We start from the raw sequence: 26103 nt of genomic DNA, 5'->3' as shown, positions 1-26103 counted from the left end.
AAGGTGTCAGGCAGGGAGACACGATCTCGCCAATGCTATTCACTGCATGTTTACAGGAGGTATTCCGGGGCCTGAAATGGGAACACCTCGGGATAAGAGTTAATGAAGAGTATTTGAGTAATTTGTGAGTCGCTGATGACGTTGCCTTGCTAAGTCACTCAGGACATGAACTGCAAAGCATGATCAATGAATCAGACAGGCACAGCAGAACGGTGGGGCTAAAAATTAAAACGCAGAAAACCTAAGTAATGTTCAGCAGTCCAGCAATGGAACAGCAGTTCGCAATTGGTAGCGAGGTGCTGAAAATAGGGAATATGTCTACTTGGGGCAGGTAGTGACCACTGATCCGAATTATGAGAGGAAAATGCTAGAAGAATAAGAATGGGGTAAAGCGCATGTGGCAGGTTTTCTCAGATCTTGAATGGCAGTTTGCCAATATCCCTCAAGAGAAAAGTATACAGCCGCCGCGGTGGCTCAGTGGCTATGGTGCTCGGCTGCTGACCCAAAAGACGCGGGTTCGATCCCGGCCGCGGCGGCTGGAATTTCTTTGGAGGAGAAATTCTAGATGCCCGTGTACTGTGCGATGTCAGTGCACGTTAAAGAACCCCAGGTGGTCGAAATTTCCGGAGCCCTCAACTACGGCGTCTCTCATAGCCTTAGTCGCTTTGGGACGTTAAACCCCATAAACCAAACCAACCAGAAAAGTATACAACAGCTGTATCTTACCGATACTCACCTATGGGGCAGAAACGTGGAAGCTAACAAAGAGGGTTCAGCTTAAGTTGAGGACAACGCCGTGACCTTTGGAAAGAAAAGTAATAGGTGTAACGTTAAGAGATCGGAAGCGGGCGGAGTGGGTGAGGGAACAAACACGGGTTGATGACATCCTAGTCAAAATCAAGAGGAAGAAATGGGCTTGGGCAGGGCATGTAATGCGAAGGCAAGATAAAGACTGGTCCCTAAGGGTGACTGAGTGGATTCCAAGAGAAGCCAAGCGTAGCAGGGGGCCGCAGAAAGTTAGGTGGGCGGATGAGATTAAGAAGTTTGCGTGGATACGGTGGCCGCAACTGGTAAAGGACAGAGTTAATTGGAGAGGCGTGGGAGAGGCTTTTGCCCCGGCTTAGTCAGGCCGATGGTGATGATTTGGAGTAAAGCATTTGCGTTACGGCTGCTGTGCTGGATGGTTATCCCTTCCTCCCGGTTCGTGCGAGACAGTCACTAAAAGTGACTCCGCAGGTCGGTGCTCAGAGTGAAGCTGATTACCTACCACCAACGAGACCTCGAGTATTTTCATGTCCGCATACGTAGCATGTAGCGTACCACAATTTCATATATGTGAGGCTGACATAATTGTGAAACGCGTTGCCATGCACACGTTATAGCAATTATATCACGGAATCTTTCGAAACGATTGCATGCCAGCTTGTTTGTGTGTCTCTTTTTGTAGCCTTTCTCTGTTTAACAAACCAGTAGAAAATATTTAAGGTTTCCTAAACACCGTTAACAGTACTTGGGTAGGGCCTAGTTGGTACATGATGTTGTGAAGGTATAGGATGCGCAATCAAAGGACGAACCACGATGAAAGACGCAGGGACACACACAAGCGCTTGTGTGTGTCCCTGTGTCTTTCTTCGTGGTTCGTCCTTTGATTGCGCATCCTATACCGTTAACAGGTTGTAAACGAATGCATACGATGTGCATGTGAGTGTCTTGCATGCATGTACACAATATGACAACGACCTGTGCTGCCCCAGTAGCATTAAACCTTGCCGTTTTAGACAATAACATTAAAGAACATTCAGCAAAGCCTTCAGCGGATGCAAAGAGAAGCATTCAGGCAAGCCATCCATTGGCTGAAAGAGGGAGAGCTAAGCGGCTCTCCGTGACATGAAGCACGATCACGTTTTCACGCCTCAGGTGATCAAACTAGGGTGCTCACATGGCCTTCGAAGCCTTGGCGAGGCCATAGTGCCGTCTTCCTTACTCCTTCCCATTCCAACACTGGCTGTCAGAACCGAACCATCAGACGCGGCAGCCGCCCCGACGAGGCACACGCTGAGCGGCCAGGAGGCTTGCAGTGGCGGCGTGATCACGTGATCAAAGATGGCAGCCCCCATATGATGTGGCACGGTGAAGCGTCGCGGCTTGGCGTCTGTAGCGTTGAGTGTGTTCCAGACACTGGATAGGCAGCGCACCCAGCCTGCCACCCTAGCAGGTGGCAGTTAGTTGTTGATCACGAGAGTTTGCTCACGTGCATGCAGCTCATAACAGCCACCTGGCCCTTCTGCTGAGAATCCAGGAACCCTTCTTTTCCGGCAATTAAGTTTTCTCTCTCTCTCCAAGCTGTCCACTGACCCAGGGAGCCAGTTATCCGCACTTCCTTTCGTTAAAAGCATCCAAGTATAAAACGTGGTCAGCGCCAACGCAATAAGCGCCGATGGCCGATGGCGTCAGTGCCGCATTTATGCCACAGCGTTGTCAATGCCAACGCATGTAGCGCACACCCGTCACTATCGCCACATAGCTTAAAGTGTGACTGAGGTGCCCACTGTTCCAAGAGAGCAGTTACGCGCCTTTCCTTTGCTTTTGAACCTCCCGCTCCTCATCGGTTTCGTAGCTCAAAGCGCGACTAAGGTGTCCACTGTCCCAGGGGGGCCAGTTGTGCGCCTTGCATAACTTTTCTTCTCCAGACATGGTGACGTTGGCTTTACCGAGCGTAGTGAAGCTTTCGCTTCAATAACCAAGCGAAGACCATCCGATTGGCAGCTAAAATCAATGCAACAGTGAAATTCCATCCGCAGTCAGCAGGATGTCTCGAATGGCTTGTGCACAAGTCATGGCTAGGTGGCGCAAGCTGCCGCCCGATTTAAAGGGTTCAGCATTATTCATTCAAACAGCCAAGTGTGAACGAGAGGGGACGAACTTCATGGTATCCGGCAGAGGCTGGTATGAATAAGCTGCAGTCGTGGCATCGGCATGTCTGTTTCTTTGCGTGTTCTTTTGTTCTACTTTGGAAGACCTAACCCAGACATCTCCTAGAGTGACAGGTCTCTAGGAACACGGGGGGCGATAGGTAGAAGCGAGCGAGCAGGGAGCTACTGCGTTTGGAGGTGCAAGGGAAAACGGCCAAACGAGTCCCTTGCTTCCTTCCTAACGAAAAGTTGGATCATTTTTAGTCGTCTGTACGTAAACTGGATCAGTTATAATGCTGACCTCATATATACGTTAACCCCGAAAGGGCGGGACGAAAGTGGTTAAAACACCTCTCGTTGGCGATCGGCTGGTTTTAAAGACGCCCAGAAGGGTGGCTGACTGCGCTGCCCCCTTGCCTGGACCGTCACGGAGACGCGGCGCTTGCTAAACGCATCCCGATGGATCAACATAGAATTCCAAGAGAAAGAGAAGCTGGTTCAACTTTTCGCTGAATTGTTCGCCAGATGCGGGTTGTGTGTTATTTTGTACTACACTACGCTACGCAGTCAAGCAATTCGTCGGGAGCCTGGGAGGCCGATAGTGCGCATGCGTGAAACCAGAGAGAAGCAGCAGGTGCGTGGCACGTGCCGTCAGAGTTCGGCCGCTGCTGCGTGTGGGGTCGTGTGGATAAACAGCTGTGTGTATGAAAGCTGAGACTCAGTGTATCACAATTGCTTCATATGGAGGACGAAAAGGAGACTTCAGCCGCTGCTATGCAGTGATATCGTCAGGAAAAGGTCGATTCGTCGGGACCCAGAAGTTGTCGCCTGGCACGTGGCCGCTCTGCAGAGGAAGAATGAACATCCGAGGGCTAAACGAGTGGCGGAGACACCTGAGCAAAGGGAAGAACGTCTTGCCAAGCGGAGACACCAGGAGGCGGAGCATAACCAGCGACGCATAGCAGCTCGCATGATTCCTTCGCAAGAAAATCAAGATGAAGCAATGCGAACATCATCATCATCAACAGGAACTGAGGGGGAGGATGTAAAGGCTCATCGCATAACTGACCATTATACTATCAGAAAGTGCATCTGCGACACGGACATTTCGGGCAGACTTTGTGAACAGCCCGTTTGGACACGTGTAGTATGTGTGAACGACTATGGCATCGGAAGGACTTGACACCGATGAGTAGTGCAATGTGCGGTTGAAATTCGCAGACTTGCAGAGTGTTTATCTCTGTCGAAAGTAATAAACAATGTGTTTCGCCGAATACTTCAGTGCTTAACATTATAGTCACAACAACATGCGTAACCAGGAGGGAACTGTAGCTCTCGCTACGTATATCCAGGCATAGCTGAGCTAAGCCATGGCCCATTTTATTCATCACTTCTCCAGAGCTTCGGCCGGGCACGGAATGCGAAAGCCTGTGGTCCTTAGCCTGAGTTTGGCAGGGGGCGGATGAGATTGTGGTGGCACGAAGTGAAGGAGGAGATGCGCAGCCTGCCTGCGGGCATCATCGCTCAGGTCCGTGCAATGCGTTAGCAATGTGCAGGCTGCTCCAGCTGTTTGCTTCGACCATACACCAAGCGCTTGACTGCGAATGTGCTAAATGGTCTAATGGAAGAATATCTGATCAGGTATCCGAGCCACACAGTTAATTTCCCAGACATCTCTTAACATGGCGAAAAAGCAGCAGTAGGTTTTTACTCCCACGCACTTGACTGGAGTTATTCTCTGCGAATCCAAGATTTTGCGCCAGTTTTTCTGCTGACTTTCCTGCCAGTGGTTTGGCCCTTCAAAAAGTTCCCCACTATATTTCTCATTTAATTATTCTCTCGGACTGTCTCTCAGTCTTGGCAATGCTTGAGAGCTCGAGGACTAGTCTCTTGTACCGGTCCCTAATCCTCTATGGGCCCCTCCATGTACAAGAAGTGCGTTTTCAGTGGATTCCAAGGCACTGTGGCATTCCTTCAAATTCAATGGGCGATTTCTTGGCGAAACCAGCCATCAATGAGCGTGTTGCCCATGTCGTTCCAATTTTACCCTGCGGACTGTGTCCTGTCATGAATGTTTCCAGCTACACCAGAACCTGAGCCATGAGCCCATCCTTGCTACCACAGGCTATGAAGACTTGAAGTTCCCATTGAACATTCGTTCATGTGCTTCGAGGCAGTGCGAGGCTTCCATGATGCTATCGCGCTGCAGAAGCCTGGCCCTTTGGTTGCTCTGGTTCCAGCAGCGATGTAGTTTTTGAGGTCATTGACGTGCCTCTTGGTTCCGCATTTTCTTCCAAGACTCGCGTGCACATGTGGTCGAGAAGCTTGCTTGTGCAGGGAAGAATCTTTTTTCAAGAGATGTGCAGATCTGCCTGAGCCACTTTCCCCCTGTCTGTTGCTTTCGTTGCTGGTGGGATGTCGTCCACATCACTGCCTCCATCATTATATTCCTGACTATTGCATAGATGTAGTTCGTAGAATATATTGCTGACCAAGGAATTCTGCAATGAACAAAACAGGAGCGGTGGAGAGGCGGAAAGCGGGGCATAGATGGAAAGAGCGGGGGTCTTCGACCGTGTCGCTCTGTCTCCCCCGTTGTGCGACCTGGTTGGCGCTGCTGATCCAACAGTTTTACCTGCCTGCTCAGAAATGTGGTTCTTCGCAGCTGCACTCCTTGTCTGCTGCACAAGAAGCACAGATTCGAAACAGTTGAAAAGTCTTGTCCACTCTGGTTGTTCCTGGCAAAGGAAGAAAATGGGAAAACCCATCTGCCGGGGTTGCTTTCAAGCACTTCGGGGGTCGCACCGCTCACAGTGTGTCAGTCATCAAGTAGGGAAAATACTTTTTTTTTTATTTATAATTGATATTGTGCCCAATAATTTTTATAAAAGAAGGCTGTGCGAGCAACATTGAGTTAACACATGCAGTTTATGCCGTTCACACAACTGTGTAAATATGTTTCAACTTAGGTGGCTCAGAATAGATAGAGGAAAGTAGCGTTAACAGCGTGCGCGACACCTTCTCCTAACCCGTGTGTAGCCTGAATGACAGAAGATGAGAGTACTTTTTGGTAGCAGAATTCAAAAGCATACTTTTATTAGGCCAGCTTTTTCTCCTCACATGCATTCCCTGTATTGGTTGTGGTAAAAGGGAAAGCCTCCGACACGACCTCCGTTGCAGTGTTTCCCACAAGGCGCGGTGGTTTTCTCATGACACTGTGCGCTTGTTTTTCTTGCTGAATAACAATGCGCTCTCTGGCTTGGATGCTCACCGCTTGGTACGGAGGAGGCGTGTTCGCTCACAGCGGAAGGGAGGAAATGTCTTTGAGCGACTGAAGGAGGTAATCGTTGTCTTTCAGAACAGAAGTTTCAAAGACTTCTCGCCACTGCCCAGCTATATTTGAGTCCAAGGCGGTAAAAAGACCGCTCTAAACAAGTCGGAATGAGGCGGCTTCTGGAAGCGGGATTCCTTGGATCTATGCTATGCAGCACAGCAGAAAACCTCGTTCCATGTATCGCCACCGCGGTGGCTCAGCACCATATGGTGCTTGGCTGCTGATTCAAAAGACGCGGGTTCGATCCCGGCTGCGGCGGCAGAATTTCTTTGGAGGAGAAATTCTAGAGGCCCGTGCACTGTGCGATGTCAGTGCACGTTAAAGAACCCCAGGTGGTCTAAATTTCCGGAGCCCTTCACTACGGCGTCTCTCATAGCCTGAGTCGCTTTTGGACATTAAGATCCCATAAACCAAACCAGACCAATCGTTCCATGTATCCAAGCAGGTGTGCATGGCCAGGAGACGCTGCTGGAAATGCCCCTTCGCAATGTGCAGCACAGACAACGGCTCGAGAGCCATCCGGGAATCTGGCCATCTGTAGCCCTGTCGAAGAAGGAAGTGAATTTCCCGATGCCAGCAAACAAAGGCACCAGAAATAATGAACAAAGTGCGGGAGTCCGGGGCACAAATAAAGCGGATGTCCGTGCACATTCCTGTGAGTGGCTGACCCTGGATGATTGCTGACGCTGAGTGAGCGAGTGAGGTTTAGCAAGCTTTTTTGAGTGATTTTGCTCACTCGTCAGTGCATGTGGGACTTAAAGGAATTGGTGAGCGCTAAAAACCACGGAAAAAGTCCTTTTTCCGTGGTTTTTAGCGCTCAACAATTCCTTTAAGTATGTATTTCCAACTAGCCCCAGTAGTAGCTCTTTTGACATGTGGGACACACTCAGTGTTCGGCACACACAGCATCACGAATAGTGCTAAAAATATTCTACCGTGTAGCTTTTGACAGCGCAGTGTTTTAATAGCTTTGCACTCCTCTGCGATAGTCCTCCTGTTCAGTCATGTATTTATTTATTTATTTAGGGCATACTGCAGGCCCAGTGAGGGGCCCTGGCAGGAGGGGCACAATAAACACTATACAAAAAGCACAAACAAAAGTACAAGGCAAGTAAAAAAAAAATCAGTGCACGGCCTGTTCAATGGCATCAATGTCAACTGTTGATGATGGTGGTAACTGATTCCACTCGGTAATGGTGCGGGGAAAAAAACAGAATTTGAATATGTTAGTTTTGGCGAAATAAGGTTTTAACGATTCAGTGTGCCTGTTTCTTGTTGACCTGGACGTTATCGGTTGGAGATACAAATCGGGGGCCATTGACAGTTTGTTAGTTTTCAATAGAAAGAGAAATCTTAACCTTAGTATTCTACGCCGAGTTTCAAGGGACTGTATATTATGTTGAAGCAACAGAGCAGATGGTGAGTCAGTGGTGCGATATTTAGGAAATATAAACCGAACTGCTTTGCGCTGAATTCTTTCAAGGGCATTAATGTTAGTCTTTGTGTGAGGATCCCAAACAGTGCATGCATACTCAAGTTTTGGTCTAATCATGGTGTAATATGCCAACTGCTTAACGTTAGGGGGAGCTTGTTTTAACTTGTGCCTAAGAAAACAGAGATTGCGTAACGAAGAAGAGCACACGGTTTCAATATGTTTATTCCAACTAAGATTATTCGTTAGTGTTACTCCTAGGTACTTGTATTCTTTGACTTTTGAAAGGTGCCGAGTGGGAAGATTATATGAAAAGGAATGACTGTTTCTTTTATTAGTGTTCCGCATAAATCTGTCTTGTCAGCGTTTAGTTCCATCCCCTATTTAACGCACCATTCACTAACATTCTGTAGGTTATGATTAAGTAAAATCTGGTCGCCTTGAGCTTTAACTTCATTAAACAAAACACCATCGTCGGCAAACGACCTAATTTGAACAGGATGAGAGATGATGTCGGTAATGTCATTAATATAGATAAGAAACAGTAATGGCCCAAGGACACTGCCCTGCGGGACACCAGAAGTGACTGGAAGTTTGTTAGAACAATGACCATCGATACTAACATATTGAAATCGGTTAGATAAATAAGCCGCAACCCAGTTAACAATAAAAGAAGGAAGACCTATGGTTTCAAGTTTATGGATAAGTTTATTGTGCGAAACTAAATCAAAAGCTTTCTTAAAATCTACAAATATGACATCTATTTGGCCAGAATTGTCCAGAACTTGAGCGAAATTGTGAATTACGGATGTAAGTTGGGTGACCGTAGAAAAGCCTTTGCGAAAACCATGTAACAAGTGAAGGTGGACTAGTTGGTGGTTGACAATGGAGTGCATATTGCAACCGCGCAAAACGACGCAGGACGAAGAGACGCAGGACGAGGACGAAGAAAAAGACGCAGGACACGGCATTGCAGAAATGGCGTGCAAATTTCTCACTCGGTTTCATGATTGTACTTTGCAGTGAAGTGTACTTGCAAGCAAAAACATATTGATGCACAAATGCACGTCACCATCTCACCACGTCAGCATCTCGCCGACGGATTTCAGATGACTCCGTCTAGCGTTCCGCAGGTTTTATAGAAATACCACCTCACAATATATTGCGGGCCCTTTATAAAATAACATATGCGCTTTTTGTATATAGCCATGGGCGTCCGGAGGGGGGGGCAAGGGGGGGGCGGCTGCACCCCCCTGGAAAATCACTCACTCGAACCGTGAGTGATGGCCGCACGCCAGGGGCCGTGGTGGACTCAGCCAAAAGGGTAAAAGCAGCCCCGCTTCCACGCTTTGGGTCACATCTGCGAAATGCCGCGTCCGGGCACGCCTCTTTATGCCGTTCTCAAACCACGCCATCGTTAGCTCTGTTGAAGGCCGACCTGTTGCAGACATACAGAGGCACCGGCGAGCATGTGTTTCGAGCCGTCTTGAAATGGGTGCCTGTTTCTTTGATCTCTAGACAGATAGCGACACGGAGGCAGACAGTGCACAGTGCATCTTGTTTTCGCCTTCGTTATGCCGGCCACCGATGAATTCTTCAGGAGGGAAACACAAATCAGCCGTGTCCACCCCCGCTTTGTCGGGCTGCTCATGGGCAAGCGGGCGATCAGTTGGCGCCGCCGCCGCTCGCTGTGCCTCCGATCCACGGGAGAGCGCAGTGCGGTAGAAGCGCCGCTATCAGAATCTTCGGCAAAGGAGATTAGCATCTTTTGTTCACGGCGACGCAGTCTCCAAAGGCGCCCCCACACCAGCGTCCCTTGCGTCTTCTCCGAAAACCAGCGCCTTTGGTCAACGCAGCCCGATGGCGCCTGCCTGGCTCGCCTGTCACCTCTGGCTGGGCCTCAAATGACAACAGCGCCCGTGTACTGTGCGAGGTCAGTGCCCGGTAAAGAGACCCAGGTGGTCAACATTATCCGGAGCTCTGTACTACTCCGTTCCTCATAACCTGAGTCGTTTTGGGGCTCTGAACCCCATAAAAACACACAAAACAAATTTTCCTACCGGAGTGGCGAGTGTCCCTTCCCCTTGGAAGTCGCACGGAAGTAAGCCCTTGCACGTGTGCGCGCCTCGGTATTTGTGCTTCGGTGTTTTTAGTGGCCGTTTGTCAACGAATCTGAGAACAACCAAGACAGTGGACGAGAAAACTACGAGCGGCGAGCAGTGTGCGTGCGGTTGCTCGACTGTGCGGATGCGCGAGCAAGATGGAGCGAGGTGTATGAAGCTGCGAGCGTGCATTTATCTTGTAAATAAGTTTTCGTTGTATGTATAGACATCTTTTGTTTTCAACGTACGCGTTCAACCGTTTTTCCAATCAATGTGTGTGACGAGTGTGCACCGAGAGCGTGTAATGAAGCACAGAAATGAATTTATCACCCGTGTAATCACGCAATTCGCCCAGAAAAATCCGTGAATCCGTGGAGTCTACAGTTGCTGTTCAAGGAAGACTGACTGAGTGACTGTAGTTGTGTGTTTGTGACCATATTGTGCTGCGTGCTGGTCATCAATCCGGGTGAGTCGAGAACCCGTATGCAGCAATACTGAGCACTCTTCTCCACGAAGTGGCAGTATATTTTTGGATTTTTTATTAATTTTAATTGTTTCTTCGTTGATAAACTGCAATGTATCTCTCCTAGCCACACTTTAATTTGCTGTTTGTAATTTTTATTTCATGTGTGTATTTCACTTATTTTTTATTTATATATAAATAAATAAATTCATACCGCAAATAGTGCCTTTTTGCTACGAACATGCCCCCCCCCCCCCCCCCCCCTCCGGCGCCAACAACCAATGGGGCCCCCCCCTGCAAGAAATTCTGCGGACGCCCTTGTATATAGCTTGCCCATATCGCTTTCTTATTCCATTTTGTTACGTAATACATTTTATATTGTTTACAAACTGATACTGCAGTTGCGTTATTCTTCGTGTGAATTATTGCCAGTGTCTGCTGCGGTTACTGGGAGAAGTGACGCTGCTACTTGTACGTAGCTTTTGCTCGACGACGCATACAGCTCATTCGGCCGAAAAGCCGTCGGTGTAGTCGGCTCCGCGTGTCGGAAATAATCGGGGCTGCGTAAAAAAAAAAAAAAAATTCTATAACGCCAACCGTTCCTGAACCAAATTGGTACTCGCGCTGTTATGAAGCCCGTTCTGCCATAGCCCGTTGTGCCATCGAAGGCACCCGCGGCAACGGCGGCGGTTTCTTCTGCTCGCGCGAGGAGGAGGAGGAGGCGAGTCACTCTCGCCACTGGAATGCCTGCCCGGCGCAACCAAGCGATCAGCAGCGCATCGTCAGGGGCGACGCCCGTTCGGTTGACGCGGCGGCGACCCTGGGCGCCGCTTTGAAAATTCGCCATGTCGGGGGCCTGGTCGCGGATGTCGCTGGGCCGCAAGGCGGGCTACCTGTTCACGGCCATGAGCCTGGTGCTGGTGTTCATCGCGTTCACGACGCCCTACTGGCTCGCCTCGGACCCCCGCGTGTACAGCGCGCAGCTCCTGCGCCTCGGCCTGTGGGAGACGTGTTTCCGCAGCTTCGCCGACCCGAGGGACCTCAACATGGAGAAGTACTACGTCGGCTGCCGGTGGATATTCGCGTACGAGTACAACACGCTGCGCGACTTCATCGAGATCCGTGAGTAGTGAGCCCCGCCTTCGCAGTCACGTGTCCCCAACGCACACCGCCCAGCTTGTTCCCGCCTCACTTCGAGGCATTTCGCGATTTGCCGGTGTGTCGAATGACGAACGTAATTGCTATTTCGTCTGCCTGTTTCGACTAAGACATGCGAGATTCGTATGCGCTCATAATGTATGTACGCTGTGTCTTTCTGTCAAGGCGGCTTTTCGTGTGGGCCATCGTTGATGTGCGTGTTTCGTGTTGTGTGTTATAAACCTTTTAGATTTGCGGCTTTCCTTCGCGTTTTTTTTTTTATTTAGTGCTGTGGCTGGTTGTTTGGTTTCGTTGGAATGTTTGGTTTTTATTTTTGAAAATTCGGCGTATTTTTTTTGTTTATTTCCTGATTGGGGAATGTTATTTCCCAGAGACGGATTACCGTTTTTTTTTTCTCTGCTACAATGTGGCTGTTTTGTCATTTGTCAGCCTGAGCATTCATTTGTCATTAGTTAAAGCACGTTACTCACTCGCAAAACACTTATAGCGCAGTGCGTTGCACAAGGATCAATGCTGTCGCCAGTACAAAATGCGGCGGCCGAATTTCGATGGAGGAGAAATGCTGGAGGCCCGTGCGCTGTGCGATGTCACCCCAGGTGGTCGAACTTATGCGCCAGCGTATTTAGATGGGGGAAAAGAGCAGCGGAGCGAATCCACGCGAGATCGTCCGAGGATGGGCGCGTCGTCTGCTGCTCCCAGAGTGCGTGCGCACACGGTGGCAGGGTTGCCAGGTCCTAAACTCAAAAAAGCGCCACAAAAATCGCAAAAGTAGCCAAAAAGTAGCCAACGTGTCGCCGGAGTGTCAAATGTAGCCAAAAAAGCGCCAAAGTTGCAGAAAAGCAGCGCAATAAATTTGTAATTCCTTGCCGAATGTAGGTTAACAATGGATGCGAATAACTCAAGTATAAAAGCAACAAATCAAACGGAACAAAATACATGAACATCATGGGGCAGGAGCATGGAAACGCGCCAGGAATTTCTAAAGGGAGTGAAAGTGTGGGAAAAGTAACCAGAAGAGTTTTTCTTAAGTGCAGAGGAGAAATAATTAGGGTTCCTAAGCAGCTGCCATAACAATTCGCATTCCCATATAAATATGGCATGCATGGCAATTTTTTAATGAAAATTTTTCACTGTTCTGTAAACAATGGCATGATTTCATATGCGCCTATTTCTTGTTCGGTTTTTCTCCTGCGATCTTTTTTTCAGCTTTCTATTGCATAACAGACTGATCGCCACGTGTAGTTCATATGTACTGAAGGCATAGAAAGCACGCGGCCTTGGCCAAAGTTTTTCAGGTTTAATGGGTTGCTTTTCAGCCACTTTATATCGCTATGCGATACGAAGATCCTTCGTCATCACGTTTCAAAACTTTCTGGTATTCCCCGCTCGCCTCTAATGGGCTAAAAAAACCATGTTCCTTGAAAAATTTCAATCAGGACTGTAATTCACAGCATCATACAAGTGGCTGTCGGGCTGGCATGTGCGGCCTATCAACTCGCTTTGAACCAGTAGTCAACTGAGGACACAGTTTTATCAGCTAAGTAGCAAGACACTTCCCTATTTACCTGAGGTGAATTCAGTGATTGGAGATATGACATTCTTATTCCTAGTTCTAAGGAAGCTACATATCCGCATTGCTTAGCAGAACCAGAGTATCGGAGTCTCGACTGGGAGAACAAGTCTGGCGAGCATTAAGTGAACACAGGAGCGAGAAGTATTTTATGTCTAGGAGATGATTACAGGTAAATTTTGAACAACAGGGCAGGCACCGTAGAATAATAGTGTTACGTGTGGCATTCTAACGGACTTCACCAAAGATGCACAGGGACCATTGGCGAAAAAATAGGTCTACTATTCAGTCCTAACTTCGAATTCAAATGTAGCCAAAAAGTAGCCAAGTAGCCAAATTCAAATTTTTGTCGCCAAGAGGTCCCAAAAGTAGCCAATTTGGCGTAAAGTAGCCAAACCTGGCAACCCTGCACGGTGGCTCGTTTGCGCCCAGAAACGTAATGCCTCATACTGTCGTTGGCAGCCATGTCGACAGCCGTGTCGGCAGATGTGTCCGCGTTTTGACGGGTGTCCACCGAGATATGTGACAGTTACTGCGTAATTTCCTTTCCTCAAATGCAATTTTCATTTCCTTCATTACGGCCCCTTTTCTTTCTTCTTTCACTCCCACTTCCTGCGGTTAAGGTGTGCACCGAGATCACAGAGAATTACTGCGCCATTTCCTTTCCTCAAAAAGCGTCGCGTTCAAAGGGCAAGGCATCGCGCCGAACGGGTGGTGATGTTCCGTGGACTCCCTGGCAGTGCTACAACACGCTGTCGCGTTCCACTCCTGAAGGCGAAGCTTAAGCGTCATTAATTAGCATCGATTAGTACTTAGTCATTAATTAGTAATTTGTCATTACTTCGTCATCAATATGCGTGTCGTCATCCAGTGGTGACGTCACCAGTGTCACATAGGCAAAGTGGTGCAGAAAACGCTGTCGCCTCTACACACTTTAGACAGTCAAAGTGCCCCCTGAATTTTTTTTAAATGTAGCTGGGCAAACTTTCAGGGAGCCAATATAGTCACGGAAGCTTTTAAGCTCGTTTTTCAGGCTTCTTTAACCGTATCTGCATGCATGCTGGGGCAAGTTAGTTTCTTTAGCCTCTTAGAAGCTGGTTTTGGCAGCTTCTAAATGATGGGTTTCATATTTTACGAGGTGATTTTACAAAGTAAATGGGAGTCTGCACCCTGCCCGAGGATGTTAAATTCAGTAGATGTTTCAGTTACTTCTGAGAGTGTCAGTCAATCTTTTATTCCTTAACACAACTGTTAAAAGAAGCCTTGGAAAAATATCCTAATAAGGTGCATTTCTTCTGCAATCGGTGCTGCAAGGCGAGCGCTAAGGTGGCTGAACTTCACGAAATTTTGTGCTATCACTGCAACTGCGGCCGCACTTTTCGAGCTGTTCTAAGCAACGTGTAAGAGCTGTTGCGCTTAATTCGCATCGCCAGGAAGATAAAGAACAATCAACAGAGATGCGGCCTGCACACGGCTGACAAAGCTGACCTGCAAACTATTCTGCACAGCTGCATGTTGCCCACATGAAGAATTTTATCAAGCCAAACTTGAGGGGGCAAGCGGCTCATCGTGTTTCTTCAACTGTACCATATGGAACCATGGAAAGAAGAGCTTTCAGTTTTGGCCTACATCTGCACCCAGGAGCCCAGTGCTGAGAATCCTGCCCTCTTGTACCCTAGGCGCAGAGCACACGCCAACTTGTCACTGCCTGGAGGAAGTCCAGGCAGTGAACATCAGTGGAGCATCAGTAGCAACGCACGCGTAGGAGCAGTTGCACCCTGCGAAAACGATGCGAGGCGCAAACCAGCTTAGACTGGTTACGCAGCAAAGTGACCACATGGCCAAGCACAGCCAATGATTATTGCGCCAGCGAAAAGGAAACCAAAAAAAACCAGCGCGGTTCTGTCACCATCCTAGAGATGGCGCTTGCGTCTCTTTGAGATTAAAGCGGCCACACTACGGGGCCTCGACCCAGTAGCAAGTTTTTCGATTGTTCTTATCTGGAAACGCTGAATGCAGTGTCCCTCATAGCCTGAGCCACTTTGCAATGTCAAACCCCACAGAATGAAACTCAAACAAAAACAAGTCGATTTCTAAAAGGTGGGTTACCAAGTCATCACTGCTTTCTTGAGCAAAGGCATGGGGAATCACGTGTTGAAGATGGCAATGGATGAACACTAGCACTTAAATATTGTGGTAGCCAGGACATGGCTGCCTTTTGTGGCACACATGCATGGCCTAAAGTGTCCTTACGTGCAGTGGCAAGCTTAGCCTAAGGTGGCAGTCCCAGACGCTCGGATGATATTCGTACGTCGATTGTTGATATTTGTACGTCGATTGTACCTTGCTCGTTCGCTTTATTAATATGGTTCAAATATCATCGGAAAGCGCACTTTCTCTGCTTTCAAAGGATGCATTTGGTTCATCATTAGCTGCAAAGGTGTTTAAACTGTAAAGGAAATCGCAAAGGTTAAAAAACTGCTTTTGAGCTAAACTTGTCTTGGGAAATGCAAACTTGTGAAAAACTTCTTGCACCTAGAGAAAAATCATTTGAGATGCTTTGAGCTCAGATGCTAATGAGCATGTTTAAGGATTTAGAAAGGTGTATAGCTTAGTTTTTTTAGAAAGCTGTATAAAACAGTAAAACATATTCTGCAATGACGTTTAGCATTTACTGTCTTAATGCGATTTTTTGCACACTTGGAGGTTGTGCAGTCTTTCTTTCTTCCTGGAAATATCATTGATCTGCCTCGTTTAGTTTAAAAGTTATTCCTGATCAAAGTTAGCGTTTTTTGGAATAGCCGACTGCAAAATGGTAAAAAGTGTTCAGGTAATCAGCATTTAGTAATGCTGAGGTTTTGCGTGGAAAAACTTGATACTTTGCTGTGCATGGCTAAACATTGCGTTTACATTTTTCAGGAAATGTGCACGTTCAGGCAGATTTCAGCTACTTTTTTCGTAGTGCTTATGAAGGGCGGAAGCTCTCTCTAAAATATTTTAAGCACGGTTGAAATCCACCACCACCCATTTTTTTCTGATGAATGTACCTTAGAATCTCAGGCTCTCATTCCTTTTTTTATTATTCATATCGCCTCACAGGCTCCAATTGTATGGGGGGGGGGGGGGGGGGGGGGAATTACATACATAGATAGGGATAATGCCAAGCACATGAGTAATACGTTTATATAAAACTCATTGACTGTTGGTACCGGACACTGAAAGTAGAAACATCATTATGTGGTGTTTGTTTAAGGGGGAAGAGGGTCTTAGAAATAAACTTTTGCTAATGAATTCACAACTATGGAAGTTTCAGGGAATATGTATTTTTGCGTGCTGATTCCAAATATGTAATTTAATTGTATGTACAACAAGTCCTTGTGCACTTATGCAATATGCTAAGTAACTTTTGCCGTGAGTTTGAAAGAAATTCTACTGCAGGATTGCATGCCATTAGTTTCTCTTGGGATCAAGCTATGCAATAAGGGTAAAATTATCATCCTGCCTGTTATAGAAGGTGAGTTATAGGATTTTGAAATCATCAGTTTGTTCCGGTTTGTGAAGTGGCAAATTCAAAACCCTGTAACTCAACTTCTATGATAGGTAGGTTAATAATTTTGCACTCATTGCATAGTCTGATGTCAAGACTAGCCAATGGCATGCGTCTTAGCAAGTTTCCTACAGCAAAATTTCTTGAAAGCTCTTGGCAAAAAATTACGTAACATATTATATAAGTGCGCAAAGACTTGTCTTAAATAAAATTAAATTACATATTTGAAATCAGCATGCGAAAATACCTGTTTCTTGAAGATTCCATTATTGTGACTTCATTAGCAAAACTTTTTTTTTCTAAGACAAGCTTCCCTCCTTAATGACATGTTTGAAGATGGCTGTACCATGTAAGAGCTATCAACTGTAAAGTCCACACAATATAAACAGAAATAGAAATAACGGAGCCGCGTGAGATTAACGCAGTGTGTAGCGCCATCTGCACTGTACAGGTGCACTATGAAGAAGTCACAGTTCAGAAAAGTGTCGAGGGTGACACTGCAAACAACCTCAGTCAAGAGGTATTCACTGTGGGATATGGTGTGTTTGCAAGTTGCCCTCCAATATGCGGCATGGTGCTCCTGTGCAGGCAACCATGGTGCACACAACAAGATGGCAGTCGCATTGCGTCGCGCCCACACCGGAAGCACTTTGTTAATTTTATATGGGTATCTTTTGAAAAGATTAATTACTCCACCTTGCACATTCTGTGTGCCCTGTGTGTCCCACAAATGCTCTTGAATAACTCTGTCGCAGGCGCCCTTGATATCCAGAAACGCTAGCCTGTCCCTTGTGTTCCTTTTCAGGAATCTCTTTGCACTGTGTCGATGAAAACATTATTGTCCTCCTTTGTTTTGGGAACCCGTTTTGTAGCTTCCCCCTCGTTCTCCACCCATGTCTGTCCTTTATAGTCACCACCCTGTAAACCACAGACATCACTGTTAGGGGACGGCAGTTGTTTGTGTCGTGTTCATTCTGCTTAATTCGTCATCATTGTGCTCACTACCTCTATCAATGTTTGCTTGGACTACTTTGGTCCCAGTTTCTTATAATTACCGGGATACCATCTGGTCCTGTCAGCGGGCTACTACTCTTCTCGGCCTTTTCCCCCCACTCTCTGTCCAAGTGAAGCAGTTGTGGTGATCAGCCTGTCCTCCTTCAATGGATGATGTGCAACGTTTCTTTGGTTCTTAATTTTTTCTGTCATTCTTGTTCCACTGCCGCATTCCCTTCTGGACGAATGCCTGGCCGGAAGGTCCACTCTGCAGCTCATTTGCAGGCCGCCGCTTGGACTGCACATCAGTGCCTCCCACTGCTGCATATTTTCAGTGTGTCTTCTTCGGGAGACTTAATCAAGGGCTGAGAGCACAGCACATACATACCCCTATATCTGTCTGCATAAATATTGGGGCTGATTTCATCTTATCCCGTAGACCAGTAAGCCTTGGAAGAGGGGAGTACCCACACGATGGTGTGAGTAGGGGTTGTGTTTGTTCAAATGCATCAGCACTGCACTGTTGACCATTTCTGGCAGCAGGAACACCCTGTACATTCGCATCTCTACTTCATTTCTCAACATCGGGCTCCTGCTACAAACAGTGCCACAAAGTGCTCTTGGGCATCACTGTTCCTACAAAAACGTTTCCTTGCAACACGTGTGTGATGTTTTGCCTGTCTCCTGTGACGAGTGATTCCAGAGATGCGTATGCGTGCGCACATTCTTATGCTCGTAGCCGATTGGCACTGGCATGAAGAATTCTGTCATTTCTGACATCAGTAAGAACTTGGCTTATCATTATCAGCCTGACTACGCCCACTGCAGGGCAAAGGCATTGCCCATGTCTCTCCAACTGACCCTGTCCTTTATCAGTTGCGGCCACTGTATCCCTGCAAACTTCTCAATCTCATCCCCCTGCTGAATTCATCGCTAAATAATGGCCATCCACTTGTTCCCTTCCAAGTTTGCCACACAGACCAAAGCACTGTCTTCCCAGCAGTGTTAGCTGTCCTTTGGAGATCATACACTCCAAAGCGGCAACGGGTGTACTCAACAGCAGTTACTGTCATTGGCTGTCGCTTTCCCTTCATTTCAACCTTGCAAGTACTAACTTAACATCCCGGTTAAGTGATTGTTATATGGGTTACGTTAAGTTTATTGCTACTTGTCTCACTCTTAACTAAAGGAGACCCTAATGCATGAGGCAAGGACATGACACAGGGCGCTGAATAACTGAGGTTTATTCTCACACAAGAAGGCTTTGTAGGTCACACAAAACCAAAAGTGCGCCAGTCGGGCTGCTATCAGCTGATAAAGAGCGTCTCAGATGGTGTCTTTTGGGCTGCAGTTGACCTCATGCACCCTATTGCAGCAGCTGGAGAGATAGGCTGATGAGTACCCTTTCTAGCAGTCAGTGGAAACAAAAAGCCCTGTGGCCCCTTTTTTGATGTTATTCTAATTCTCTCGATTTTACTTAATTTGGCTACCTCCGATGATGCCGTGTTAATTTTTCAAGCACGGTACTGCACTCACTGAGTCATTTAGGGGAATGTATGCTCCCGCTCTCACCCTGACACGATTGGATGCACGGTGCGTCTGCTGTCGTAAAGTGCAGCTTTGAAAAGATCCATTGTACTTCGTTTCTACAGTTAATGAACTCGGATGTAATAAAGTGAAACTGCAGTCCCATTTCACCTTCCACAGACAGCTGTGCATTTTTTTCCGGTTATAGTTTGTTCCATGGCAACATAGGAGTGATGACTTTTTGAGGCAAATTCCCCACCAAGCTGCGAGCAGAAGCCAACTTTTCGGAGGTGGCCTGAGAAAGGGAAGCGCTGCGTGAGGCCCAGCTGCTAAGGCTAGCAAGACGTAAACAAAAATGAAAACTTGATTGCACAAAATATGATAACTGAAGATAAGTGTCACCAGAAAGGGACGATTATAGCAGGATGAAAGGTACTTATTGGTGTTTCTTTTATAAACCGACATTCTGTGTGTATGTTGCCAGAGAGTGTCCCCAGAGCCACGCCATCACCAACAGCTGATACAGTAAAAAAATTTCGTACCTTTTTTTGGATTTTAAACTGACAGGTCTTGCCAATGACATTGTGGCCTTGATGCCATGCACTCATTCATTGTTTTGATGGTTGCACCCAGTGAGTGTGCATGCACATTTCAAACGACAGCCATGGTTTAGCTGCTCGATCCTTGAGGCCCAGGATAAAGACCCCAGTGACGAACCTCTTGTGTGAGTGCTCTTGATGATGGAAACATTACGCTTACAATCCTGATGAAAGGAGGCGCACGATTACCTGTGGGAAGTTTTCCTTTGAAGCAGTGACTGCATTCAAGTCTGGCTCACAAAGGCAGTTTCACTGCTCACCACAGGTTTGGTGAAAAGAAAAAGAAGTGGAAAGCTTCGTGCTTCTTTCTTTTGGTGTTTAACTGTAAATGGAACAAGGAGGCGATAATTCTGAAGGGAATTCTGTGGGGAATGTTCATTTGCAACCAGTTCTCGGGCAGTTTTTCACCAGAAGTGAGTGTAGAGCTGTTTGTGTATTCCATAAAGTAGAGCTGGCTTCTTATTTCTCTGGCAATATGTTCATGTTGAATTGGCATACATTTTTTCAAAGTGTGATAGAAGCAGCGGGTTATGTTTCTGTTGCACTGCCGCTCTGTTCGTCGTTACGCACGCGTTGGTCGTCATTGCCTGCTTAAGCAGCACTTTGATTTCCCTTCTCCCCCCCCCTCTGCAGCCTTCTTTGTGGCGGTGCAAGTGTTCTTCACCATTGGCTTCACCCTGCTGCTGCTGGGCTGTGTCCTCCTGCTGGCCATGCACATCTGCCTACCCTCTGCCAGGACCCACCAGCTGCTCAAGGTGGTCATCGCCCTGCTCCTCGCATCAGGTGGGCTCTGTTGAATCTTTACCTGCTAGCTGTTTGCTCTGCAGTCCTGCAGAAATAATTCTCGTAATGTATGTGGCCAATGCTTGCTCAGTTTGTTCCGATGCTAAAATTTAGAATACTGTGCCTGTTGCTAATAACTTTAGGCTGACTTGCAAGTTATTCTTCGTTAGCAGAAGAAACCCGATTCCCCCCCCCCCTCCCTTTGTTAACCTTTGTAAATCCTCCATTCCCAGCTTTTTCTTATATCTTTCTGTGTTTCTTTTTGTGTAGCTCGGCTGTAAATTTTTCACTACATTTTTTCCAAGTTGTACTGATTGCTCTTTTTTTATTGCTCATTGTGACTGCCTGAGGATTATGTTTCCTGTTGGATCTTTACTAGCCTCAGTCCAAATGTTTTGTATGTATTGCTTCTGGGAAAAAAACAGCGCTGAGACGAGGGACAAAGAAAGAAGAAGACAACAGGGCCTATCAACTCAAAGTTTATTAGAAACAACACACAAAATATACTCCTCCGACAGCCAAGAGCACATGGCAACACCAAAAGTTATAGTGATACATCAGTCACCTGGATCAAGGTACTTTAGTTCAGTCATGAACTGTTACAAAGGGGTTGCTCACGCATGAGTCACTGTTTTTGTGGGTATGAAATGCTTCACTGACTTCCCTTGTTAGTTTATCTTTGTGCTTGTACAGGATCCTAGTTTCATTAAAAATGGGGGTACATGATTTTTCAGAAGAATCAGGTTGGTTATTCTGGGTACAGTTCCTGTAATGCAAGGCCAAGTTTGATGACGGAGCCCCTTTCAAAGAAGTGTTGTGGTCTCGTAGGCGGATGTTCAAGCACCTTCCTGTTTGACCTATATAGGTCTTCCCGCACGTGAACGGCACTTCATGCACAACCCCTTCAGCACAAGGGACAAATGTCAGGTCATGCTTAATCAGCACTGTTTTTTTCCCAGCAGTATGTACCAACTAGCTCAACTCTCCGTTTTATGTATTGCTTGTGCATTTAAGATTGCTTTGACTTGGACGGCAGTGGCGGTGCCTGAGGATGGTCAGATGTTTCTAAGCTGTCCACTCTTGTTTTGCTGCAGCATAAACATAGTGGCCCACTGAAGGTCTTGGAGGAGATGTTTCTAAGCTGTCCACCCTTGTTTTGCTGCAGCATAACCATAGTGGCCCACTGAAGGTATTGGAGGAGATGTTTCTAAGCTGTCCACCCTTGTTTTGCTGCAGCATAAACATAGTGGCCCACTGAAGGTTTTGGAGGAGATGTTTCTAAGCTGTCCACCCTTGTTTTGCTGCAGCATAAACATAGTGGCCCACTGAAGGTTTTGGAGGAGATGTTTCTAAGCTGTCCACCCTTGTTTTGCTGCAGCATAAACATAGTGGCCCACTGAAGGTATTGGAGGAGATGTTTCTAAGCTGTCCACCCTTGTTTTGCTGCAGCATAAACATAGTGGCCCACTGAAGGTTTTGGAGGAGATGTTTCTAAGCTGTCCACCCTTGTTTTGCTGCAGCATAAACATAGTGGCCCACTGAAGGTTTTGGAGGAGATGTTTCTAAGCTGTCCACCCTTGTTTTGCTGCAGCATAAACATAGTGGCCCACTGAAGGTTTTGGAGGAGATGTTTCTAAGCTGTCCACCCTTGTTTTGCTGCAGCATAACCATAGTGGCCCACTGAAGGTATTGGAGGAGATGTTTCTAAGCTGTCCACCCTTGTTTTGCTGCAGCATAAACATAGTGGCCCACTGAAGGTTTTGGAGGAGATGTTTCTAAGCTGTCCACCCTTGTTTTGCTGCAGCATAAACATAGTGGCCCACTGAAGGTTTTGGAGGAGATGTTTCTAAGCTGTCCACCCTTGTTTTGCTGCAGCATAAACATAGTGGCCCACTGAAGGTTTTGGAGGAGATGTTTCTAAGCTGTCCACCCTTGTTTTGCTGCAGCATAAACATAGTGGCCCACTGAAGGTTTTGGAGGAGATGTTTCTAAGCTGTCCACCCTTGTTTTGCTGCAGCATAAACATAGTGGCCCACTGAAGGTTTTGGAGGAGATGTTTCTAAGCTGTCCACCCTTGTTTTGCTGCAGCATAAACATAGTGGCCCACTGAAGGTTTTGGAGGAGATGTTTCTAAGCTGTCCACCCTTGTTTTGCTGCAGCATAAACATAGTGGCCCACTGAAGGTTTTGGAGGAGATGTTTCTAAGCTGTCCACCCTTGTTTTGCTGCAGCATAAACATAGTGGCCCACTGAAGGTCTTGGAGGAGATGTTTCTAAGCTGTCCACCCTTGTTTTGCTGCAGCATAAACATAGTGGCCCACTGAAGGTCTTGGAGGAGATGTTTCTAAGCTGTCCACCCTTGTTTTGCTGCAGCATAAACATAGTGGCCCACTGAAGGTCTTGGAGGAGATGTTTCTAAGCTGTCCACCCTTGTTTTGCTGCAGCATAAACATAGTGGCCCACTGAAGGTCTTGGAGGAGATGTTTCTAAGCTGTCCACCCTTGTTTTGCTGCAGCATAAACATAGTGGCCCACTGAAGGTTTTGGAGGAGATGTTTCTAAGCTGTCCACCCTTGTTTTGCTGCAGCATAAACATAGTGGCCCACTGAAGGTCTTGGAGGAGATGTTTCTAAGCTGTCCACCCTTGTTTTGCTGCAGCATAAACATAGTGGCCCACTGAAGGTCTTGGAGGAGATGTTTCTAAGCTGTCCACTCTTGTTTTGCTGCAGCATAAACATAGTGGCCCACTGAAGGTCTTGGAGGAGATGTTTCTAAGCTGTCCACCCTTGTTTTGCTGCAGCGGTGTGCAACACGATAGCGGTGATAGTGTTTGGCGCTCGGGGTGACGGCCGGGACTGGATGCCGGACCCGGACCACAACTTCCTGTCGTGGTCCTTTGCCCTGGGCGTGATTGGGGCCTTCTGCACGTACGTGGCAGCTGTGCTCTTTGCCGTCGACAGCCGGCGGATGGCACGCAAGCTGGACGAGCAGGAGCACCAGCAGCAGGCGTACAGCATGAATCCCACGCACACCATGGGCGCACCTCCACCCCGCACCTGAGGAAGGGGGGCTAAAACCTCTGGCCGTCAAGAGAGTAGGGGGTGCATTGCTCTTCGTAGGGCGTGTCCTTCAGTTTTTAATGATATAGAATGTATGGCAATTGAACGTTATATAATTTCAGAGCTTAACGTCATTTGGGGCACCTAGGCGAGCAATATATTGCCGGACAGTTTTACAAATGATCAAGTCGTGAAAAGGCTAGGCCAAGCATGAAGAAAGTCCTGCAACCGTTGAACATCGCTGCAGAGAAGATCAAAAATTTGTGCTCCGAAAATTCAGTGCTTTGTGGTGGTACTTTTTACAGTTGTGGTAAGTTATCCACTCAGTGCTTGCACTTTTAATCCCTGTCACGAGCTACGCTTCGGCATTGGCTGTATGTATCAGCTGGTGGAATTTTTGTTTACGTGAACGAATCTTGGTTGCTGAAGTGGAGGAGAGAGGAAACTAAAGGGTGAGCCTGAAAAGCTTATCACCTCTGACTGTGGGCTTTCATGCTCATGCAAAAAGGTGTTAGTACATTCCAAGATCTAAAACCCAAGTGCCTTCAGCATGCACTCATTTACCCTTTCTTGAGAAGCATATTAGTAGTTGATCTTGTTGCCATAACTTGTGTAACACATTCTTTCTGTAACCTTTGTGTGCTATGCAAGTCGTGTTTAGGCATGTCATTTTGGGAGTGCACTCCCATGGCTGAGCTCTGGAAAAGAGTGCAAGCTGATTAGCCTTGTGCCACTGTTTCAGCTTTACAGCCGGTTTTGAATTCCACATGTGTGACGTAACACTGCATTATTTTGCCATCATTCGTCTGTTTAAAATGTATATTCAAGATGCTCGGGGCTTTAGAAACTTACTGCGGAGGAGATTCTCCAGTCGGGGCCTACTTGACAGAGGGCACTTATCATCAACGCATAACTATTCTTGGCTAGGACTGTGCCTAAAAGTAGTCTGCAGCATTTTGAGAACATGACTGGATGCTAATTTTGTTGATATCGGAACGTCCACCAGATGTGTACTAACGTATCGATGCGTATTCTTATTTGAGGTTTCCATCTTTGCAAGGAAGGGCTTGGATAATGAGTTGTATATTTTGAGGCCTGTGCTGTCTGGCTGCTCCAGTGCTTGAAACAATAGTGCTGGGACAAAGCTGTGAACGTTTGCTCCACTCTTTCGGTCATCAAGCATGTGCTGCATCCTCAGTGGAACTAAGTTAAGCTTTGCTTTAGTGTTATAATTTTTATACTCAGGTTATGCATAAAAAATACAGGTTAGGTACAGCAGCTGGATTAATTAGGTTCTAGTGACCGTGTCAATTCGCCTTGCTATGTGGATTTAATTAGCTGCCTTGCCACACTCAGTTACGAAGAAAGTGCCCTGCACTTACTCGGATGCCACATTCCACTCTTGCCGCTCCTTGCGGTGCATTTTTTGTGGGTGAGATTGTTCTGCTAAGCAGGTTACATTCCATTATTAAGTACAAGTTCACTCTGTCATGTGAATCTCAAGGTGAAGTCTGCGCTGTAGGCTGTCAGGTATTTTTTATAGCATCATGTTTTTTCCGCCATCTTGTAAAGGGCTATTTTTTCATCCGCTGATGTGAATCTCATACTGATTGTTTTACTATCTCGGGTGGCTTGCTTGTGTCAGCAATTCACCCAATTATACACGGGACGAGCTTTCCCGCTGCACACCTTTTATTGTGTGTGAGGTGCGTGCAGAGCCTCAGCAAAAGAAGCATTGTTGGACCTGCTATTATAGCCTCGCGGAATTGAACAATCAATTTGCACACAATCGTCCGTCCATTTTACTCCATGCCTATGTGTTATTAGAGGCTCTACTTTTTCAAGGTGCTGAGTGTGTGTGTGTGTGTGTGTGTGTGTGTGCCAATGTGCTTTTAGTAGCGGTTCTTGGCAGGAAAAATATTTACACAAGTCATGCACCAGTCCTGAGCACTGTTTTGTTTTTGTGGGGTTGTACATACAGAGAAATATTCTGCCGCATCATCGGAGGATGTGTGAGTCGAGCATTGCTCAAGTGAGAAAAGATGCTTCTTTCATGTCCACACTGGGCTGCGTATGGTTGTACGTCGTTGTGTTGGCACACGATAAGTTTCTTTTTTTTTTGGTGCAGAATAAAGATGTGATGACCAGCCAAGACTTGTGAGATATGCACACTGTGCGAGAAGTAATGGGAGGTCAGTATCACGCTAAAACATTGAAAATGAAGTGGCTGGGGGCATATTGCGTGCAGTGATGATTGCTGCACCTATTCCGCTTGCAATCGTCCGCTTGCAATCGTGTAAATACAGTACTGATCACAGTGCCAAGTTCGGGGTGCGCCTATTATGCGCGGAAATAAAAAAAATCTGATTTTTTCGCGACCGAACTGGGGGTACGCTTATTATGCGAGTAAATACGGTAATCTGCACCGAGCCGAAAGGTTGTACTATTTTCAAGAACAAGACTGAGTCCTCGGGTGAATAACATTGCAGTGTCAGCAGCCACTCCCCATTCACCCTCCAGTATGTGGGCACTGCAGCAACATAATGCTGAAAACTTCACTCAGCTTGGCACTTCCGGATTGTGGTTGCCTTGTTCTGCAGCCACCGTGCTTCCCAGATTAGTGCTG

General features: G+C 47.0%; 2 protein-coding genes across 7 annotated transcripts in view; one reads left to right on the top strand and one right to left on the bottom strand.

Annotated features, from left to right (window-relative positions):
* LOC149367601 (uncharacterized) overlaps positions 1–25629 on the top strand; it is a 28618-nt gene extending 2989 nt beyond the window's left edge. The window contains exons 1-3 of one of the 2 annotated variants that reach the window (XM_089556326.1): positions 10960–11365; positions 20271–20420; positions 23219–25629. In XM_089556326.1, the coding sequence (XP_089412452.1) occupies positions 11089–11365; positions 20271–20420; positions 23219–23478 (687 nt within the window). In that variant the 5' untranslated portion in view covers positions 10960–11088 and the 3' untranslated portion in view covers positions 23479–25629. Of the gene's footprint in view, positions 1–10959; positions 11366–20270; positions 20421–23218 lie in introns of those variants that run through there. The other variant, XM_089556334.1, reaches the window with a different exon arrangement.
* Positions 1–26103, bottom strand: part of LOC149367588 (uncharacterized) — a 1242925-nt gene that overhangs the window by 138765 nt on the left and 1078057 nt on the right. The gene's annotated exons all lie outside the window — the stretch shown is intronic.

This window comes from Amblyomma mixtum, chromosome 1 (genome assembly GCF_055824585.1).
Source record: "Amblyomma mixtum isolate Tamu chromosome 1, ASM5582458v1, whole genome shotgun sequence".
NCBI lineage: Eukaryota > Metazoa > Arthropoda > Arachnida > Ixodida > Ixodidae > Amblyomma > Amblyomma mixtum.
The sequence above is the reverse complement of the archived record's forward strand: the minus strand, read 5'-3'. Positions and strand labels throughout refer to the sequence as shown.